The sequence below is a fragment of the Triturus cristatus genome, chromosome 12, assembly GCF_964204655.1.
Source record: "Triturus cristatus chromosome 12, aTriCri1.1, whole genome shotgun sequence".
Lineage (NCBI taxonomy): Eukaryota > Metazoa > Chordata > Amphibia > Caudata > Salamandridae > Triturus > Triturus cristatus.
Genome location: NC_140595.1, coordinates 584186246 through 584205971, shown reverse-complemented (window position 1 = coordinate 584205971; position 19726 = coordinate 584186246). Strand labels below are relative to the sequence as shown.

Sequence of the window (19726 nt, the reverse complement as noted above, 5' to 3'; positions counted from 1 at the left end):
TTAGACAGCTCCCAACCACCTAGCCTTGATTAAGGTGTCCCAAAAGAACCCCCAAGGCAAAAAATGTAATTTAATTTTTTTTCCAAAAAACGCCGATTACGCTTACCGTACGCGTACGGTAAAAATTAATTAAAAAAAAAACAGTATCCACACTTTCCCACCCCCGTGTGCCAAAGGTGCCCGCAGGGCACCGTCTGTGCACGGCATATCTCCTACTTGAACATTTAATAGATTACCTTTCATAATGAAGCGCTTAATATGTCCTCCGTGAGCGGACGGTGCGCGAAGCGCATCGTGCGTACATTGCCCACCGTGGTTGCACGGCACTAACTGCGTAAAGTGGGCGCGCGGTGTGCGAAGCGCACCGCGTGCTCACTGTGCGCGCACGGAACGAACTGCGTTAAGTGGGCGCGCACGCCACGAACGGCGTAAAGTAACTTAGCATTTAAAAAACCGTACAAATTCACTGAAAAAACCATAGGTTTCACACACGTTATAGTTAGGAATTAGCATTTAAAAAACCTTGCAAATTCACTGAAAAAACCATAGGTTTCACACATGTTATAGTTAGCTGGAGATTTTACTCATAAAAAACCAATGAAATTCCCCCGTTATAGTTAGTGCAGGCAACTATAACTCACGCGACCGCAATCCTCTGCTGAGGACATGTGTGTCTTTATGAAAAAAAAATATTTGGAATATATGTATAGCTAAAATTTAATGGAAGAAGACATGGGCAAATAAGTGTCTAAATACAGTATTAGCATCAGCAGAGGATTGCGGTCGCGTGAGTTATAGTTGCCTGCACTAACGATAACGGGGGAATTTCATTGGTTTTTTATGAGTAAAATCTCCAGCTAACTATAACATGTGTGAAACCTATGGTTTTTTCAGTGAATATATATATATCCAGGCTCATAGGGGTATCCATACTTCAAGCAGCACTCGAACGCGGTTTAGCTTGTCCCCTTTCCATAGCTTTATTGGTATACAGGCAGCTTTCCTCGGTATTCTCACCGGCACACAACCAGAAGCCTGACGCGTTTCGTTGAGCAACTTCTTCAAAGGCATATAGGTTGAAAGAGGCAGTCGGGCCACACCCCCACATTTGTACCCAATCATACGCTGATATGCAGCTGCTCTGGATGAGCATGTATGTCACGGTGTTCTGGGATTTGTAGTGCGTTTAGATCCACAGATGGATGCCTCTTATGATAGATGCTGTCGCAAGTTCGCCTTAAGCCCCAAGGGAGGTGCACTGCTCAATCCACAAATCGACTCAAATATGCCAATATAGCATTGTATTTTTCATTTGAAATACATCATACAAAATAACATTTTCATGACAGAGAAATGTACTCCCAACTTGTTTGAACACAGCCTTTATTTTCAAAGAAAAAAAGCAAGGTGATAGCAGGCATATTAGCCTAGATGGCTGCATATGGAACACTCAGGCGCCAGGCCTTTAAGACCTCCAGGCTCCCATCATGCCCACAGGTGACAGTTAGGTTAGGTCTTTTTGACGGCGTATTACATTGTATAAATAACATGAGGAAAAAACATTCTGTAATAGACATGGTATTCGTCCGGGGAAGAGGGAGGGTTGCTTATGACTTTGAGGAGTATACCCTTGGAAGAGAACTAGGATTACAATTAAGTAACTTATCCTTCTCTTCCAGGGCATACTCATCAATAGTCATAAGCACTGAATAGAGTAGCCTGAACCCTGTGGACAAATATCTGCATATCAAACATATTCTGAAACATTTGTTATCCAGATAAATTCCTCAAGCATGCTTGCCCAAACTGAGCATCCGCCTGAGTATCAGGATCTAAGCAGTAATGACATGCAAAGGTGTGGACCGAGCGCCATGTAGCTGCTTTGCATCTTTCTTGAATAGGTACATTTTTAAGCAGAGCCGTAGTAGCAGCTTTACCCCTCAGAGTGAGCCCTTGTCTTGCCAGGGAGCTGCTTGTGAGCTAGCTGATAAGATGTGATGCAAGATACTATCCATCGAGCGATGGACCTTTTAGAAGAGGGAAAACCAGTGTGCATTGGACTATAGTTAACAAAGAGACGGTCCGACTTTCTTATATCCTTCGTTCTATCCAGATAGAATTTTTACACCCTTTTTAGATTAAGTGAATGCAATGCCCTCCCAGGAGGCGTGGTAGGACTTGGGAAAAATGTGGGTACGGTGATCGACTGATTAATATGAAAATCCGAGATCATCTTGGGTAGGAAACTCGAGTGAGCTCTCAGAACCACTCGGTTAGCATGGGAAACGAGATAAGGCTCTGTAGAACATAAGGCCTGAATCTCGCTCACCCCGTGAGCAGAGGTAATTGCCACTAGAGAAGCGGCCTTCCAAGAGAGGTGCTGTAGAGAAGCTTTGTGAATGGGTTCAAAAAGGGGGGGGGGCATTAATTTAGAGAGGACCACATTACGTTTTCAGGCAGGGGAAGGTAACGAAATTGGTGGGTAGACCTTTCTTAGCCCTTCCAGGAAGTCTTTAACAACTGGCATTTGAAAGAAGCCTGAGTGGGAGACTTTCTATAAGCTGTAATTGCTGTACTCTATTAGAAGAGAACTGTAAACCTGCTTTAACTAAGTACAAAAGATATGGTAAAATAACCTGTTCTTGGCCCAGAATAGGGTTAGGACCATTAGCTGTACACCACAGATAAAAACGCTTCCATTTGAAAGAGTATGACTTTCTCGTCAAAGGCCTCGCTTCTTTTAAGATCTTCATACAGTCCTGCAAGAGGCCTAAGTGGCCATATTGGAGTAACTCAGGAGCCATGCTGTCAATCTCAGTGATGGGAAGTTGGGATGAAAAACCTTCCCTCCTGACTTGGTTAACAGATCCGGATGGCATGCCAACCTCCTCTGTGGCATCCTGGAAAGGTGTGGCAAGTCCGGTTACCACCACTGGTGATGCCACTCTGGTGCAATCAGGATTATCTCTGTCCTGGATCTGTAGAGCTTGTTAATCACCAGTGGTATGAGAGGGACTGGTGGAAAAGCGTAGATTAATTTCTCTGACCAGTCGATCAACAGTGCATTCCCTCTGGAGCCTGGTTGGGGGGTACCTGGATGCGAAGGCACGGAATTTTGCGTTTGCCGCATCTGCAAATAAGTCGATGTCTTGAGAACCCCATCTCCAAAAATGTCTTGTCTGATCTCGTCTTTTAGCACCCAGTCGTGCGCTTCGACGAAGTTTCGGCTTAAGTCGTCCACTTGTGCAGAGGGCATTAGGAAGGTTAACTGCAGATATGGACATGTTCTTCGCCATTAGCCATTTCCAAATTGCTTGAGCCTCCAGAGACAGGGGTCTGGATCTGGTCTCTGTTTGTTCAGGTAATACATCATTGTGGTATTGTCCGTCTGAACCAACAGGGAACGTGACTCTATGGAGGGCAAGAACGCTTTGAGAGCCAGATGTACCGCTCTGAGTTCTAAAATGTTGATATGGTAAGTTCTCTCCTTTTCCGACCACATCCCCTGGACCTGAAGAGATCCCATGTGAGCACCCCAGCCTAGAAGGTACGCATCTGTGACAAGAGTTTGTTTGGAGAGTTCTTGGTGGAAGGGAACTCCTTTCAGAAGATGAGACCGTTGCATCCACCATCTTATTGAGATTTGGACTGTGTGAGGAAGAGTTATGGTTTCTTCCCAGCAGTTGGAAACTTGAGACCATTGGTCCTCTAGAGCTTGCTGTAAGGGTCTCATCTGTAACCTGGCATTTGAAACAATGAATATGCAAGACGCTATCGAGCCCACCACAGAGGACACCTGCCTGGACGTAGGGTGAGGTGTCCGCAGGAGAGTACGACCTTCGTGGAGTATTGATAATAGTCTCTCCTCCGAAGGAAACGCTCTAGCGTTTGCAGCATCTAATGTAGCGCCCAAGTAGTGTATCCTCGCAGTTGGATGGAGGACAGATTTCTTGAAGTTGACGCACAGGCCCAACTGGTTTAAGAGTTGAATGCAGTAGCTCAGATGTTCCTGCAGGAGACTGGGAGAGGCACTCTCGAGTGACCAATCGTTTAGGTAAGGATAGATGAAGATCTTTTGTTTTCGCAGGAAGGCCTCTTCCACCGCCATGCATTTCGAAAAAGTGTGAGGCGCCGACTGGAGTCCGTAAGGCAGGACTTTGAACTGGATGTGATCTTATTGTATTCTGAATCGTAGAAACTTCCGGTGCTTTTGAGAAATTGGTATGTGAAAATAAGCATCCTGAAGGCCTATGGAACGCATCCAGTCACCTTGATGAATGTGTGGAATGATTTGGTGTAATGCCAACATTCTGATTCAATCTTTGAGGACAGATTTGTTTACGAGTCTGAGTTCGAGTATAGGCCTGAACTCCTTGTTTGGACCTTTCTTTGGTACCAAGAAGTAACAAGAGTAGATTCCCTGCCGATGTTGTTGCCAGGGAACCTTTTTGATGGCATGTTTTTGTAACAGGATGGAGATTGCCTCTCGCAGCAGATTTAGGCGATGCACTGGGGTTTTCCGAGGAGGCACAGACTGGGAGGAGATTTGAATCTGATTTAGTACCCATTCCTCACAATATTGAGTACCCAGTTGTCCTGCGTTATTTTGATCCACTCGTCCAAGTGAAAACTTATACTTCCCCCTCACCGGAGTGGGTAACATAACTGGGGGAAGCAAGCACTCACTGTTTAGTCTGTTGCTTTGCCGGATGGGGTTGTTTGCCTAGAGCCCTCTCTTCCTATACCGGGTCGTCACTGGTGGTAATGCGAACTCACATGGTGTTGCTGCAATGACCAATGCGGGGTTTGAACCTTCTGCTGGTATTGGCGGCGAGCATAAGGTGCAAATAATCTCCCTCCCAAATTAAATAGGCAGAGGCACTTTGAACTGCCTGAATGTAGTGCTCCTCCCGACAAAGCACCAGGAGCAGATGGGTTGGAAAGATCTTCGTGTTCATCACACGCCATGGTTTGTTTACACATCATAGCTGTGAAGGAGCTCTGGTCATGAACTTGCGGTGCATTCGAGAGTGATTGGGATAGCTAGAATTACTAATGCTGAATGCTCCGTCAGTTCGTCCTGAGACATGCCTACACCCTCGCTGTATGCATAAGGATGTCAGCAGAACAAACGAAGGATAGACAGTTTTGCCAGTCACTGCCTTTGTTAGAATAGATTGCTTTATTAATCTTCCTGCTTTCTCAAATTTGCTTGAAAATGCACCATTCGCCCACTCTTTTTTCAAATCTTTCTCGTGGGGTGAACCCCCCGAAATCCCCTTAGTTGGTACGGGCTCGCTCACTAGGCTCGCTGGCTACGCTGCATTACCGTGTCACAAAATGTTGCATTTCTAAAAAAGGTGTCACCAGCATGAAAAGTTTGGAAAGGCACTCTCAAGGCACCAGTAGTGTTGAAATTTAAAGACTGATACTAAGCCATGTCCTTTCGATAACATATAATCTTGAAACAATACAGCAGCATGAACATGCACTAGGATGTAGGAAAAAAAATTGGTTTTAATTGCTGAAATGATGTTTTGATATTTTAAGCTACATATTTTCTGCCACATAGCCGAATGGTAGTTGAAGGCCAGCACCTCATCCACTGTAGGGGTCAACGTGAAAGGACACTAGGGGGATGCACTGGTCCGTATACAGGTATCTGCTGCCTATGATGCTGTTCACACACTACATGGCGTCTCTCATGGACTGCTTCTACTTTGTGACTGAAGCCAGACCATTCACTGTAGTTGGTAATCTTTCAGTAGTTTCCAACAGCTAATGGTATATTTCTCTGAGAGCAGCAAGAAAGAAAAGCTCTTTACCACTTCCTTTTCCTTGCAATTTTGAAAAGTATCAAAAGCCTGCCAATTTGCGCAGTACTGGCTTTGCAGTAGCAAGACCCATTCATACATCTAACTAGTAGTTTCCATCTGTTCCCATCACATGTACCCCTGCCTTTTATAGACAGAGCAGTCTCACCTTTTTCGATAAGGAGCTTGGCTTACCACCATTATTACCATTTGTTTTTTTCTATTTATTCAGTTATCGAAGCAGGAAGAAATAGTGGAACTTCTGCTACAGAAGCTTAGCAGCCTTTTGGGTATCAGGAGAAAGGCGAAGATGTGTTCACCCACAGCAGCTGAGAAGAAAGACGATGAGAAGTAACCACTGCTCTCTGGATTTACTAGGAAAATTCTGTTTCTCCGAAGAGGCAGCTGTTCCAAGAGTTTGTTACCCGCTTTTTGTCTTTCAGGATGTTTGGTAAAATGCCAGCCCACACATATTATGGCAACTGCATGCAGACCGAGATACGCAACCAATGAACATACATTCTTTATTGTAATAAAATACACTGGGCATGTTTTCATCATGTAAACCTAGAACATGAAGGCACCCGAGGACTACTTGCACATCTAGTCTGACATTTTCAATTCCTACTCTATATATGTTCGCTCTCCAGTTGTATGGCTCTCGAAAGGACCATTTTTTATATGCATTTAATTCCGTTGTACACTGCTTTGGCCCCTCAAAAGGGTTATCTGTCTAGGGTTAGTTTCTTTCCACCATGTTTATACAGTGCTCAGATACCCGAAAGGGTCATGTTCACGCTATATAAAACTGAATAAATAAATAAACTGATGCTATTACTTAGTGCCAAGATTTAACATTGCTTTTGTTTAGATAGCTGATCTCTCTTACCCAGTTACAAGGGTTTTTACATATTTTGCCCCCCGCCCCCTCCAATAACCAGTGCTGGCCTTTAGTTCAGCAAATCACAATCCATTCCTATAAACACAAACTTCCATGTAGGTTTTCAGACACTTCTTGCACGATAATTTTCTTATTAAGGTTCCTAGTTTTCAGATCTATATACTGAAAGAAAAACACTTTTCATACTGTACCTTTCCATTGTGCAGTATGGAGTCTGCCTTTCACCACTTGTCCTCCCCTTCACCCTGCTGATAAAGGGCATACTTGGATCACAGCAGATTTTTAAATCAGCTGCGATTTTGCACTCTAATAAAATCTACAGGCGACTGGCAAATACATTGGGTGTGATTGGATGTTTTTGGGTATAGTTTGAAGCAAAGGGAATGGAAATGCTTGGTCTTGAGTTTGTATTGGACTTCACTTATGAAGTAAGACAGCTTGGTCATCTCTTTTTGTAAAATAAAATAAATGCATATCATATCTCCTCAAACAGTCTCCCAACTTCAGACATTTCGCCATGGCTTGCCTCAAAACAGCGACACCAGTACATATAGCATTAGTTTCAGAATAATCCAGTGAATTGGGGCTCAGAGAATTCACATAAAACTTACCAGTTGACAAATGCCGTTCAGAAGATCCTACAAACAGCACATGTTACTCTTTGCTGGATGAGAAAGTGTTACTAAGGCTCATCAACAATTTAAAATGGCCTTAACATAAAGGATCGACCAGGACTAGCTAGAGCAGCAGCTAGTAGATCTCCTGTATCGATCTAAAGGGAGGATGGTTGTCTATTTTACACAGATGCAGCAGTGAGGACATCACCTCAGTTGAACACTACAATGATCACTTCTACAGCTCCATTCCAAGAGTTGAGCAGGCAAGAATACAAAGAAGCATCAATATGTTGCAAGTCCTCAAATTTATTTGGAATGATTTTTAAAGTAATAAAGCACTCGAAAGAAAAACCTAACAATTTCCTTGTAAATATTATGTACACAAATATTTTAAAAAGATCTACAGGGTGGTGGGATCAGCTGTGAGTATGCATGGTGTGGTCAAATTGCCACATTGGTACTTTGTTCCTCCAGCAGAGTAGTGTTCCTGGAAGGCAAAAGTGTATGAATTAATCAAGAGCTGTGGGACTACACCGGCCAGCAAATGAACACATTTTATTAACTAGAGCTCAGGCATATTACCAGTTTACAACCATTCTAGCTGACCAGGGTGCAACCAGTGGCCAGCTGTGAAGAAGCTTTAGGGAACAGAGGGGTCCTGACTGGACACAAACACCACATTGTTCTGGACTCTGCTCTACATTATCAGTTAGAGAAATTAGTTGATCGCTGACAAAAAAATCAAACGGGAGTACTTTGAGGTTCAGAGTCAACTGAGTAATGTGCTTCCAAGCAAGTAGAGTATAAAGCAACGTAGCACAGAAGAAGGCAATGATATACAACACCTGTAAAGAAATGTATGCAGTCAAGGTGCACAGCGTAAAAGGAGGCACTGATGGTGAAGGGGAAAGGCACAGGCAGGGAGGCTATTATGAAGTCTAGCACAAAGGGAGCGACTAAAAGTCAGGCTACAGGAGCCAATGCTGAGAAACATGGCAAACTATAGGCAATCTGTGGGGTTGGTTGTGAGCAGCACAGCAGAGAGGAAGACTGACAGGTAGACTGGGGAGTGGCTTAGGATGAAAACCAACTGTAGTCACCGACAGGCAAATGGAGGAAGAATAGTGCAAAGCACACCATATAAGATGGCAGACTTGAGAGGTCCATCAAAAAAGTGCTACAATTAACAGGGTATGGCGGTCTGAATTTAGATGGGGAGTACAAGGTCTATCTAAAGAAGAGTAGGACAAGTGCAGTCTTCAATCAGATCGGTTTCCAATTTATTTGATGCAGATGACTCTTCCACATGATACATGCCATTGGGTGGCCAGCTGCAAGGACAGTCTATTCTAGTGCGGATACCTGGCTCTGCATCGAAGCCCACTCCCGGGCCTTTGTTTTGTATGCTTTGTGGGTGTCTCTGCAGTGGCTAACCATAACTTTTATAGAGGCTGACAGAGTAGACCTGCTATGTCAATGCTTAAGAGTTTAATGATGGAGCTTATATTTTGCTTCTCCTGCGAGCAGCCATTTATGACGCATTGTTTATTTCAAGTGCAGAATTTTACAATTAGAAGACACACATTTCATAGTATCTGCCCTATGAGCGTACACTTAGTACATGTGCTTATTTCTACATACTCCACTGCTGTAGGTGGCCCATGCCTGGAATTCTAACTTTAGCATCCTTGCTCAGCTCCTTGTTGAAGCATCTCCAGTGGCACTTTGCTCTGTCCAAATGACCACTTTAGGGAATGTGCACGATTCCCCTAGTGACGTGCACTCATGACTAATCGCCCATCTTCTCCAGGTAAAGTACAAAGCAAACCCTGCATCTTCCCAAATTATTCACCACAGTGGAGCAATACCTGCTTTTCAAACCTCTTTAGTGTGGTATGGATCTACTGTGTACGTTCCCTGTCAAAACAAACAATTCTTATATTCTGAAGCTTACACAAAGAACCAGTCTTTCAAATATAAATTTACAGATTGTGGGTAGGATGAAAAGAATGGTTCATACAGTTTCATACACAAAAGGACACCAGAGCTGAAACAGTTCAATTTTTCAGAGCACTTAATATGCGGCAGTTCTTCCTTGGATGCCCTCCAACAGCAATGTTGTCAGTGTCAGAACACGCTTCAGCCACACAAGAGGGATACTGATATAACCATCTGGAAATGTATGTTGGAGTGTTAAGAGAAATTCAGAACTCCTTTCCTGCCAATCTTAGAAGATTTTCCAGTGTTACAAGTGTTGCTGATCAAAGCTCACCCAATGTTAAAGAAAAAAGCTTTCTCCAATCGAGGACTCCGAGCTCATGCCTTGCTGCAGGCTCCTATCACTCGCATGAAATCTTGGAGTGCAAGAACACCGCAGCACGCTGAAGAAATCAGGTAAAAGCATTCATACAGACTTTTTGTTATAGAAAAACAGATCATTAAGGGACTTCAAAAGTCATAAAAGCAGCTTCAAGTTCCATCCTAGTGAGGACCCGCTCCAGTCGCTGGTGAAATTCTGAAGCCCGCACAGAATCTACATCTTAGGTTTTCTTTTTAAGTTCCTCAAATCTGCGTGAAAGATCATCAAAGTCAATGTCTTCAGAAGCAGTCGTGTTCCCTCCTACGGACGATGCTGGCAAAGTATCAGGCACAGATGGTAACTCTGGAAGCACGAAGTTGTCATAGTTTCCGAAGGCCCCCGCAGACGGCTTTGTAAACTGCTCTGGCTTCGCTCCAGGGCCTGTTTACAATAAGAAATTACATGTTAAAAAATAACAACACAAAACATACATCATAAATATGGAAGCCACGTTGTGGTCTGCAAAGAGGTTAACAGGAATTGATACAGTGCAATTAACTTATTAAAACACAAAGGCTACACTGATGGCAGTGGTGGTTGGTGAGATTTCTAAGTGGTGGGGCGTAAAAGTTGGCCATGGCTTTCAGATAGCAAGCGAGCCTGACTATCATGTGTGTTTGGGCCGAAGTGGGTAGTTCAACTGGAAAAACAAGAGTAGGAAATGCCACATTTTTTTAATTAATGTTAACAAAGAACTTTGCGAGGGCGCAAGAAAGTTTAGAAAGCAATTATAAACATGTGATCTCAAAATATTAACAAACATTAAATATCATCCCGTATCTTAGCACATTAAATATGGACAACATTTATATAAGTAAATAAATTAGACTTCAGAATTCACTGAAATGTATTGTTCTACACGTAGAGGCATTTAACCGAAGCACATCAGATTATTTTAAACCTGAGAAACAGTCCTGCCCCTCCCCTTATGACAATGACATTAGTTAAATAAGAGGCAAGTCGGCTGTCATGGATGCGGTATACGGGTCTTAGATTTGTTTTGTAGGAGGAGAAACTTTACTGAGCCATCAGAACCGGCCTACATCATTCCCAAAATGGGCCCTTTTATGGGAAAGGAGCTATTTGTTTATTCGACCTAAGTCAATACATGGAGTTTTCAGTAGCTTAACGCTTTCACTGCGGAGCAGGTACACAAGCCAAGCAACTAGAAAGAGCTCAAATCTTGTCCAGTTAGGCCAGTTAGATACTTATCTAGGAGTTTATTACAAGATTTCTGTACCCTGACTCACAGGTTGAGATTCCGGAGTAACTTTCATACAAGTATGACAAGCCAAAACCATTTAAGCTGAAAGGCAGGGAGGGGATTGTTCTAAATAAAAACAACTGATTTATCAATACATTTTATTTTTAACTCACTGTGAAGCATGAGGTGTGACGGAGGCCGGTTTCAATATAATGCAGCGGTGCACGGTGTGGTGTCCTGAGCACAGGCCTGGATCGACGCAAACACACTTCAGGCCTGTTAGCACATACTTAGAGGGCCCTGCAATGCCGATGCGGCGATAGATCTTTTCCACTCTCCTCATGCACAGTGCTGTAACTGCGCTGTGCATTAGGGGAAAAGGTGAAAAGCATTTAAGAAACATGACCAGTGGGAGGCCAACTACCATAATTGCACAGGAGGAGCGGCCCTTTCGTGACACTGCTATGTACAGTATATCCTGTGATTCTGGGCAAATCACTTACACTGCTGGTGCCTTAAAAAAATCTGACCTTGACTAATGCAGCCCAGTCCCCGGGTGCTCTTGTAATGTGCGCCACTGTCTTTGGGTCCAGTTTTCTAACTGCAAACTCTCCAGCGTGAGCACCACATGGCTGATAACTGCACGTAAATAAAATAATCTATAAAAAATTATGTATATTAATTACAGCTTAGCTTAAAGGGAAAATAGGCACCTACCAACCCGTATTCTTTTGGGCCTATGCTGTAACAATCCCAATGAAACATTGCTCATGTTCGGCCGCATAACGCTTTCAAAAGTGAAAGCACATCACACATGAGGAAAGGAAGGAAGAGTACAGACAGCTGCACCCCTCCTACAGCTCACCTCCTCTCGTGATGACTGGTAATTGTTGCCACCCACTACTCATTCTGCCTCTCAGCCTGCTCCACCCTCTGCCATTGAAACTAATGATGTTCTGCAAACTCCTCCCAGGGCCATTTTCTAAAGCGCCCGAAAAGCAGATTTATCCTTGGCATTCTAACTCGGCACACCCCCTGCCATGATGTCACTACTGTAGCTTGTGCCTGGAGGTCGAAAGATGACCTCACCCTGGCAGGCACATGCTCAGCAGGACGTCTGCAGTTTATTACAGCTGCAGCATTGAAAGTAATAGAGCAGCCAACAAGTAATCATTTCTTTTCAGTTGCTTGGCTTTTTAAATTCTTGTCTTGCCTCTCCCCTCAGAATGGCAGAGCAACGCCCCTTTTGCCCATTAACACCAGCCGCCCCTGACTGATGGCCAGGATAACAGAGCATTAACGTAACTACGAAGGAAAAATGACTTGCCAGTATTCCAAGTTCTTTACCAGGGGGATCTTCTTTGATTATATAAGCACTGAATAGTCCAACCCTTTTGTGAGATACTAATGCACATTTTTTTGCAAATTAAATATATTGAAAACTATTCAGAAAAGTGATTTTTTTAAACATATATATATATTCACTTAAAAAACCCTAGGTTTCACACACGTTATAGTTAGGAATTAGCATTTAAAAAACCTTGCAAATTCACTTAAAAAACCATAGGTTTCACACAGGTTATAGTTAGGTGGACATTTCACTCGTAAAAAACCAATGAAATTCCCCCGTTATAGTTAGTTCCGATAACTATAACTCGCGCGCCCGCAATCCACTGCTCATGACGTCACATATTACATCACTCATGACATGGTCAGTGGCATCACTCATGACATCACGGATGACATCATCCTTGTGATAGAGTGGCGGTCGCGCGAGATATAGTTATCTAAATCTCCGCCACTGGCCGGAATCCCCACCTCTGGGCCGGAAGCTCCGCCTCCGGCCCGGAAGCCCCGCCTCCAAGCCAGAAGCTCCGCCTCCGGGCTGGAATTTCCAGCCCGAGTGCGGACGTAAAGTTAGTAGTCGTAAATCCATTCTGTGAATACCAAAAGTAGTAAGTGCAGTCTGTGAATACCAAAAGTAGTAAGTGCATTCTGTGAATACCACAAAGTAGTAAGTTTAGGATTTAGTCTTAAGTTAATTCTGTGAATCGGGCCCCTAGTCTTTTAAACAATCACTTATAGAAACACATACTTATTCATACAGGAACTCTTTCAATCTCTCACTCTCACATATACTCACTTATATACACCAATAGTCACATATACTAGTTTAAAACATATGTAGTTACTCATAAAGACACTATTGAGACAGTCATTCGCTCACTAACACACCCATACACACACTCATCCACCCATACAGTCCTGCACACATGCTGTCTTCAACACATACAAACAGTGAGTCACTCATTCATGCACCTATGCACTACGTAATACCCCCCACCGAACCATGCAGACACTCAGACTGATACTCAAAAAACCAACTAATAACCTATATAGACACCCATGTAGCTACTCACCAACCCATGCAGCCACTTATACACAAAGTGAGAGACTGATACAGATATTTACATATTTAAACATTACTCACTAAGCCATGTATTTACTATGATACACTTAATCAGTCAGTTACACAATCAATTTTTCAAAAACAAATCATCCATTTAGACACTTATATACCCATTTATTCTTCCATCGACCTTGAGATATACATATATAAAACATTTAGTTTTCAGAAAAACACACATTCACTGGATGATGTCATCAGTGATGTCATCAGTGATGTCATTTGAGACAACTATAACGGGGGAATTTCAATGGTTTTGTACAAGTGAAAAGTCCAGCTAACTATAACACCCCTGAAACCTATGGTTTTTTCAGTGAATATATATATATATGAATTTCCACGGTCCATTTATGGTCAAGTCAGTCAGCTTTGCATTATGCCTCATTGCCATAGACGATGTTTTACGCGGATAGGATGAGACCATCCGCTTACACAGGTAGCGATAGCCATGCTTCTGACACCTGAAAACAGAACATAATAAAATAATGCCTTCCATCGGACCACCGAGCTGTGTCATATTTCAGTTTATGCAAATGTATATCATATTGTACAGAATCACACAGATAAAAGGCTATTTAGGAATGCCACCCTTGACCTGGGGACAAGTAAAACTCTACCTCATTTCCTCAGAAGCTCTATAGCTGAAGCTGCAATCCTCGTGCAAGCACTGAAAATATACTTCACCCATAGAACCCTCCTAAAAATTACAGCCAACTTATTTTCTTAGCCCTCTGACCTCTTTAAAAGAAAGCAATGAGCTGGAAACCTTGAGCTTGCAGCAGCCCATCTGCAAATCAGGTCAACTGTCCAGGTGTAACTGGAGTGCACATGCAGGCTTTTTTAGAGCATTTCTTATTCATAATTTTTTTGAAATTCTAATAGTCATGTGAAAGCTACCGTGAAATAAATAACATATAGCTTAATAAATGAACAGATGGTTTTATTGTCCATCAGTGGTGATTAGGAATGTTTTACGCGGATAGGATGAGACCATCCGCTTACACAGGTAGCGATAGCCATGCTTCTGACACCTGAAAACAGAACATAATAAAATAATGCCTTCCATCGGACCACCGAGCTGTGTCATATTTCAGTTTATGCAAATGTATATCATATTGTACAGAATCACACAGATAAAAGGCTATTTAGGAATGCCACCCTTGACCTGGGGACAAGTAAAACTCTACCTCATTTCCTCAGAAGCTCTATAGCTGAAGCTGCAATCCTCGTGCAAGCACTGAAAATATACTTCACCCATAGAACCCTCCTAAAAATTACAGCCAACTTATTTTCTTAGCCCTCTGACCTCTTTAAAAGAAAGCAATGAGCTGGAAACCTTGAGCTTGCAGCAGCCCATCTGCAAATCAGGTCAACTGTCCAGGTGTAACTGGAGTGCACATGCAGGCTTTTTTAGAGCATTTCTTATTCATAATTTTTTTGAAATTCTAATAGTCATGTGAAAGCTACCGTGAAATAAATAACATATAGCTTAATAAATGAACAGATGGTTTTATTGTCCATCAGTGGTGATTAGGAATGGGTGATTGACAATATAAAATACATTAAAAAAATACCTTTTTCTTACATTTTTATAAATATATTATGAAAAATGACATCCCTCTTTCACTGATCATAAAAGGCATTTCTTTTCCTCCCAATTACTCAGCCCTATAGAATGCAACACATTTTGGCTCGTCAACAACCCATTACCAATATAGGAAATCATTATTGGATTTCATATGTGAAATACGGACTGCCTATTTCGTAAGCATTGCACAGTTTGATGCACATCTTGGGCAGTGACAGTGTTCATACAGCGTTTGGCTTATATAAAGATTGAGATTGTACCTCAATTGCAAGGACTACTTCACATATGATTTTGACAACCTACATGAAAACCGAATTCATAACCCTTTCTTAAAGGAATTGTGAGTGAAAATTGATACGTAACTAGCGAGGCTGAACCATACAAAGGCATGACAACCAACACAGCTTCTGCAAGAAAGGACACTCCACCAGGTATCAAGCATGATCTGTCCGTAGCAGTTAAATCACTTCTCTTTCAACTGGAGCTTAGGATCTGGAAAATTAAGCAACACATTCCTTGCTAATTTCTTTTGGGAGGAGGGAGAATTTCTTATGACTTTTAAAGAAAGTTTCCATAAAGTGGCACTAGTATTACAGGTAGGTTAATTGACTTTCTCTTCCATGGGATCTTCATTAATGGCCAATGCACCAAAAAGAATAGAAAACTCTTCCCACAAAGTCAAAGAAAAGAACAGAAGAGCAATGTGCCTTAACCAAAGTGGTTACTTAGTGAAGACTGCCCTACTTGAGTGTTAGCTTTGGAGTCTGACTGAAGACAGTAGGGACTTGTGAAAATGTGAATGTAATTCCAACTGGATGCTTTGCATACCTCTTAAATGAGGATGTTTCTCAGTAATGCAGTAGCATCCGCTTGATTGGTACTAGAGTGGGCCTGAGGCCCGGCAGATAGGTTTGTGTTAACATTCTCATACCACTGTAAACTGTAAGGGGCAACCCACTGAATAATTAAGTGCTTTATAACGGCTAAACCTGTTAAACCGGCCGATCATTACAGTCTAAGGTCTTTAGTTTTATGCAGAACGCAACGCCGTTTTTACATCTAACATGTAAAGAGCTGTTTCTGCTGTGCTGTTAAGAAATGATTCTGAAAAAGGTAGGAAAAGAAAAGGAGTTATTAAAATGGAAACCTGACACTACCTTCGAATGGATACCACAAAACGTGCTAATTACCAGCCCGTTCCTATTAAACAGAGTATGGCTCTGTAAGCAATGAAAATCGATCGCCCTATCTCTGCTTTCTGAGATGAAACTGAGGAAAGTTGCCTTTTGTCTTAGATGTTGTAAGGCTGGTTTGTGGATATGTTTGAAAGGGGGACACATTAGTTTAGAGAGGATATTTCTTTCAAATGGTGGAACAAAGTTCCTAATGATATTTAGAATTTAAAAGTGGGACTCTGACAAAGGTTTGCAAAGGACATTTTCTACTAGAAATCAGATGTTAAGAAGGTAAGGAATTGCTGCCTCTTCTTGACATTAGGTAGGGTCGAAGTTCTCCTGAATGAACCAAAGAGAGAACCTCTTACATTTAAATGCATAGTATGTTCTGGTGAATAGAAGGTTGGCCTCCTTTAAAATGCCTTACAATCTTTAGGACAGTTCAGGTGTCTAAACTGCATGGGTTCAGGAACCAAGCCATTGAGTTCAAATAGGAAAAGCTGGAAAAAACAAGTTGCTTACCTGCACCTTGTGGTTTTCCAGTATATATCTTTCATGGATTCACATGCTTGAATCAGACTAGTAAGCAGTACCAAACGAAAAATGGTGGTGGGTAAGCCAAACCATCCCACCATGAAAGAAAAACAAAACCTCAAGATCAACTTCACTAATACGAGTGGACCATAAAGATGAGAAAAGCATTGAATAGCATATTCGATACACTATAACATACAGTATATGAAGCTAAAAAAAACTGTGCACCTTAATGAAACAGAGGACATAACATTGCCTGTCCAACAACAGCATCTGCCTTTCTAAAAGAATCCAGACACAAATGCTTCGTGAAAGTGTGGGCAATAGCCCAAATCGCCGCCGTGCAACTGTCTGGCAACAAAACACCTGCAAACAGGGCTAAAGATGCAGCAACTGTTCTTGTAGAATGGGCTTTCACCTATGCAGTCAATGGTCTTCTTGCTTTTTCATGCCAAAGGTGATGGCTGCAGAAACCCAACAAGCAATATTTGCCCGTGATAACACTTGACCCTTTCTCAGTGGAGCAAATAAAATCAGGAGTTGGTCCAATTTCCTAAACGTCTTGGGTCTATTCAAGTAGAATTTAAGACCGTGTGACATATAGAGAGTGTAAGGCACTCTCTGTTGCAGATGAAGGCTTACTGAAGAATGTTGGTAACACAATAGGTTCATTTAAGCCAAACGAGTTTGGCACCTTCGGAATGAACTTGGGATTTGTTCGTAATATGACTTGTCATCCTGGAATTTTAAGTATGGTTCATGAATTGTCAAGGCGTGAATCTCACTTATCCTCCTAGCAGAAGGCAGTGGCAATAGAAAAGCTACTTTCTACGAAATATATTTCATGTCCGCTTTTATGAATGGGTTCAAAAGGACTTCTCATGAGCTGAGACAAGACTGTGTTGAGTTGCCAGACCACAGGGGAATCTTCAAAGGAGGGTAGACTCTAAACATGCATCTCATTAACCCTTTAATCAATCTGTTAGACCAGAACGAGAGCTCCCCCGTCGCCTTAAAAATCTGGAAATAGCGGCCAGATGGACCTACATGGAAGAATGTGCTAGCCCGGAGTTCGATAGATGTAGCATATAAGGAAGTATATGCTCTGGAGCAGAAGAAAGTGGATGCAGATTTTTAGTGATACACCATGAACAAAATCTTTTCCATTTTTCTGGTCAACTTTTAGTTGTGGTGACAAGAGAGCTGGAGAATTGACCTACAATCGTCTGGCAAGTGTGCATCCCAAACTCAATGTCGTGAGGAGCAAAGCTGAGCAAACGTATCTGTGGATGGACCACCTGACCCTCATTTATTAAGAGAGGATTTTCTGTCAGCTGGAATTAAATATGCATACACTGATGGAAGAAGCAGCTCTGTGAACCAGTACTGCCTTGGCCACGCTTCCTGCTTCATTTTCCGAATAACTTTTGGAATCAGTGAAAAAGGGAGGGAAAGCCAATATTCCTGTCTGAGAGAGCTGGAACACATTTCCCCAAGACCTTTTCTGTGGAAACCTCCTGACGTACATCCTGCATTTTTTGTTTTGAAAGGTGGCGAAGAGGGGCGCTAGTGAGCCAGAGGCAAGATGGCTGCACATTAGTGCTGCTCTGCCAGACAGGCAAGAATATCCAACATTAATTTGTCCATCCGCACTGCAAAGCACAGAATAACGGAATGAGGAAGGTCGGAACAGTGTAGCGTTATTGGGAACGCAAAAATTTTGCTGAGACATTGCAGGAAAGACGAGCTGCATCTTCGGCGGCTATGGGCCCGGCGAGGGAGAAGAGGCGGGCCCAGCCCTGAAACGAACCAGGCGGATCTGCACAACAAGTCCTTCCACGCCGGGCGAGCAGACCAGCAAATGAGTAGGTACGGGCTCCGGCTGTGGAAAGAGCAAGCGGGAAGCCTAACATCAAATACCACGCCGTGGAGCAAGAGGCAGGGGCAAGTAGGCCCGGGCCATCTGGAGGGCCAATCGCGAGGGGTGCGGAAGGCCTATCGTAGCAATGGGCATCAGAAATCCATAGAAGAGACCAGCAGACCAGCGATTGAACAGGTACGGCCCCCGGCTGCAGGAAGAGTAAGCGGCCAGCCCAACATCAAAGCCCACGCCACGGAGCAAGAGGCAGTGTGCGACAGGTGCAAGTAGGCCTGGGCTGTCAAGTCGGCGGATCGTGAAGATTGCAGGCGGCCCACCGTGGCAGTGGGCAGCAGAAATACACAGCGGTGGCCGCCCGATTGTCCATTGCGACGTGGCCGGAGACATAGACTAGGCCCATATAGCTAGCCAGCCTTGAGAGAGGTTGGTGCACAAGGAGGCCTGGGGGTAGTGGCCATGGCCTAGGAGGGGGCGGCCGAACGTCTCGGGACCTGCGGGCGGGCAGCCGCGTTAATAAGTGCCAGAATATTGGCAAGTCAAGGCGATAAGACCTGGGGGCAAACAACGCTCCTCAGAGTACAACCTGGCCCGCTGAGCTTGCTGCTCCAAGTGGGCCTGAATGGTGAGCGTGAGACAATACATTGTTGGAGGCCTAATATCAGCAGGCTAGACAAGGCCTACATATTGAACTGCAGAGGCCCCGACACTAACAGGCACACCGGTATTAGTGAGACAACACCCGATCGAACACAGCGGCGGGCACTGCGGGGCCAGCACCAAAAGGTTCTGAGGCACAAAAAAGGGCTTCAATATGGGGAAAACTGACAAGACACAACAGCGTCTCAACTTGGGGGTCAAGAAAACCACCAAAACGGCACACGAAGGACAAAAAGACTCAGATCACGAACCTGAGGTTCAGGGAGCCAGTGCATTAGAACTAACTTTACAGGCGATGCAACAAAGCTTCTGCTCTATTGAAAGCAAAATAGATTTGCTAAATTTGCGCATGGAAAATATCACAGCTAAACTTGATAAGCAAGCACCAGATTTTCAGAGGCAGAACAAAGGATCTCATCAGCTGAAGATATTATACAAGCGAAAAGTAAATGCTTAGATATGGAAATGCTCGAGGCTGTAATTCAAGCGAAAAGTGAAGATTTGGAAGCGTGCTGAAGGCACAACAATGTAC

General features: G+C 43.2%; 2 protein-coding genes across 2 annotated transcripts in view; one reads left to right on the top strand and one right to left on the bottom strand.

Moving 5' to 3' along the window:
• The window catches only part of LOC146776319 (polycystin-1-like protein 3), a 729731-nt gene extending 723563 nt beyond the window's left edge, over nt 1-6168 (top strand). Inside the window, exon 29 of the mRNA XM_085639623.1 lies at nt 6046-6168. Within this exon, the coding sequence (XP_085495749.1) occupies nt 6046-6168 (123 nt within the window). The remainder of the gene's footprint in view (nt 1-6045) is intronic.
• Nucleotides 6169-7617: 1449 nt separating this feature from the next.
• IST1 (IST1 factor associated with ESCRT-III) overlaps nt 7618-19726 on the bottom strand; it is a 177059-nt gene continuing 164950 nt past the window's right edge. Inside the window, exon 10 of the mRNA XM_085639632.1 lies at nt 7618-10071. Within this exon, the coding sequence (XP_085495758.1) occupies nt 9872-10071 (200 nt within the window). The 3' untranslated portion in view covers nt 7618-9871. The remainder of the gene's footprint in view (nt 10072-19726) is intronic.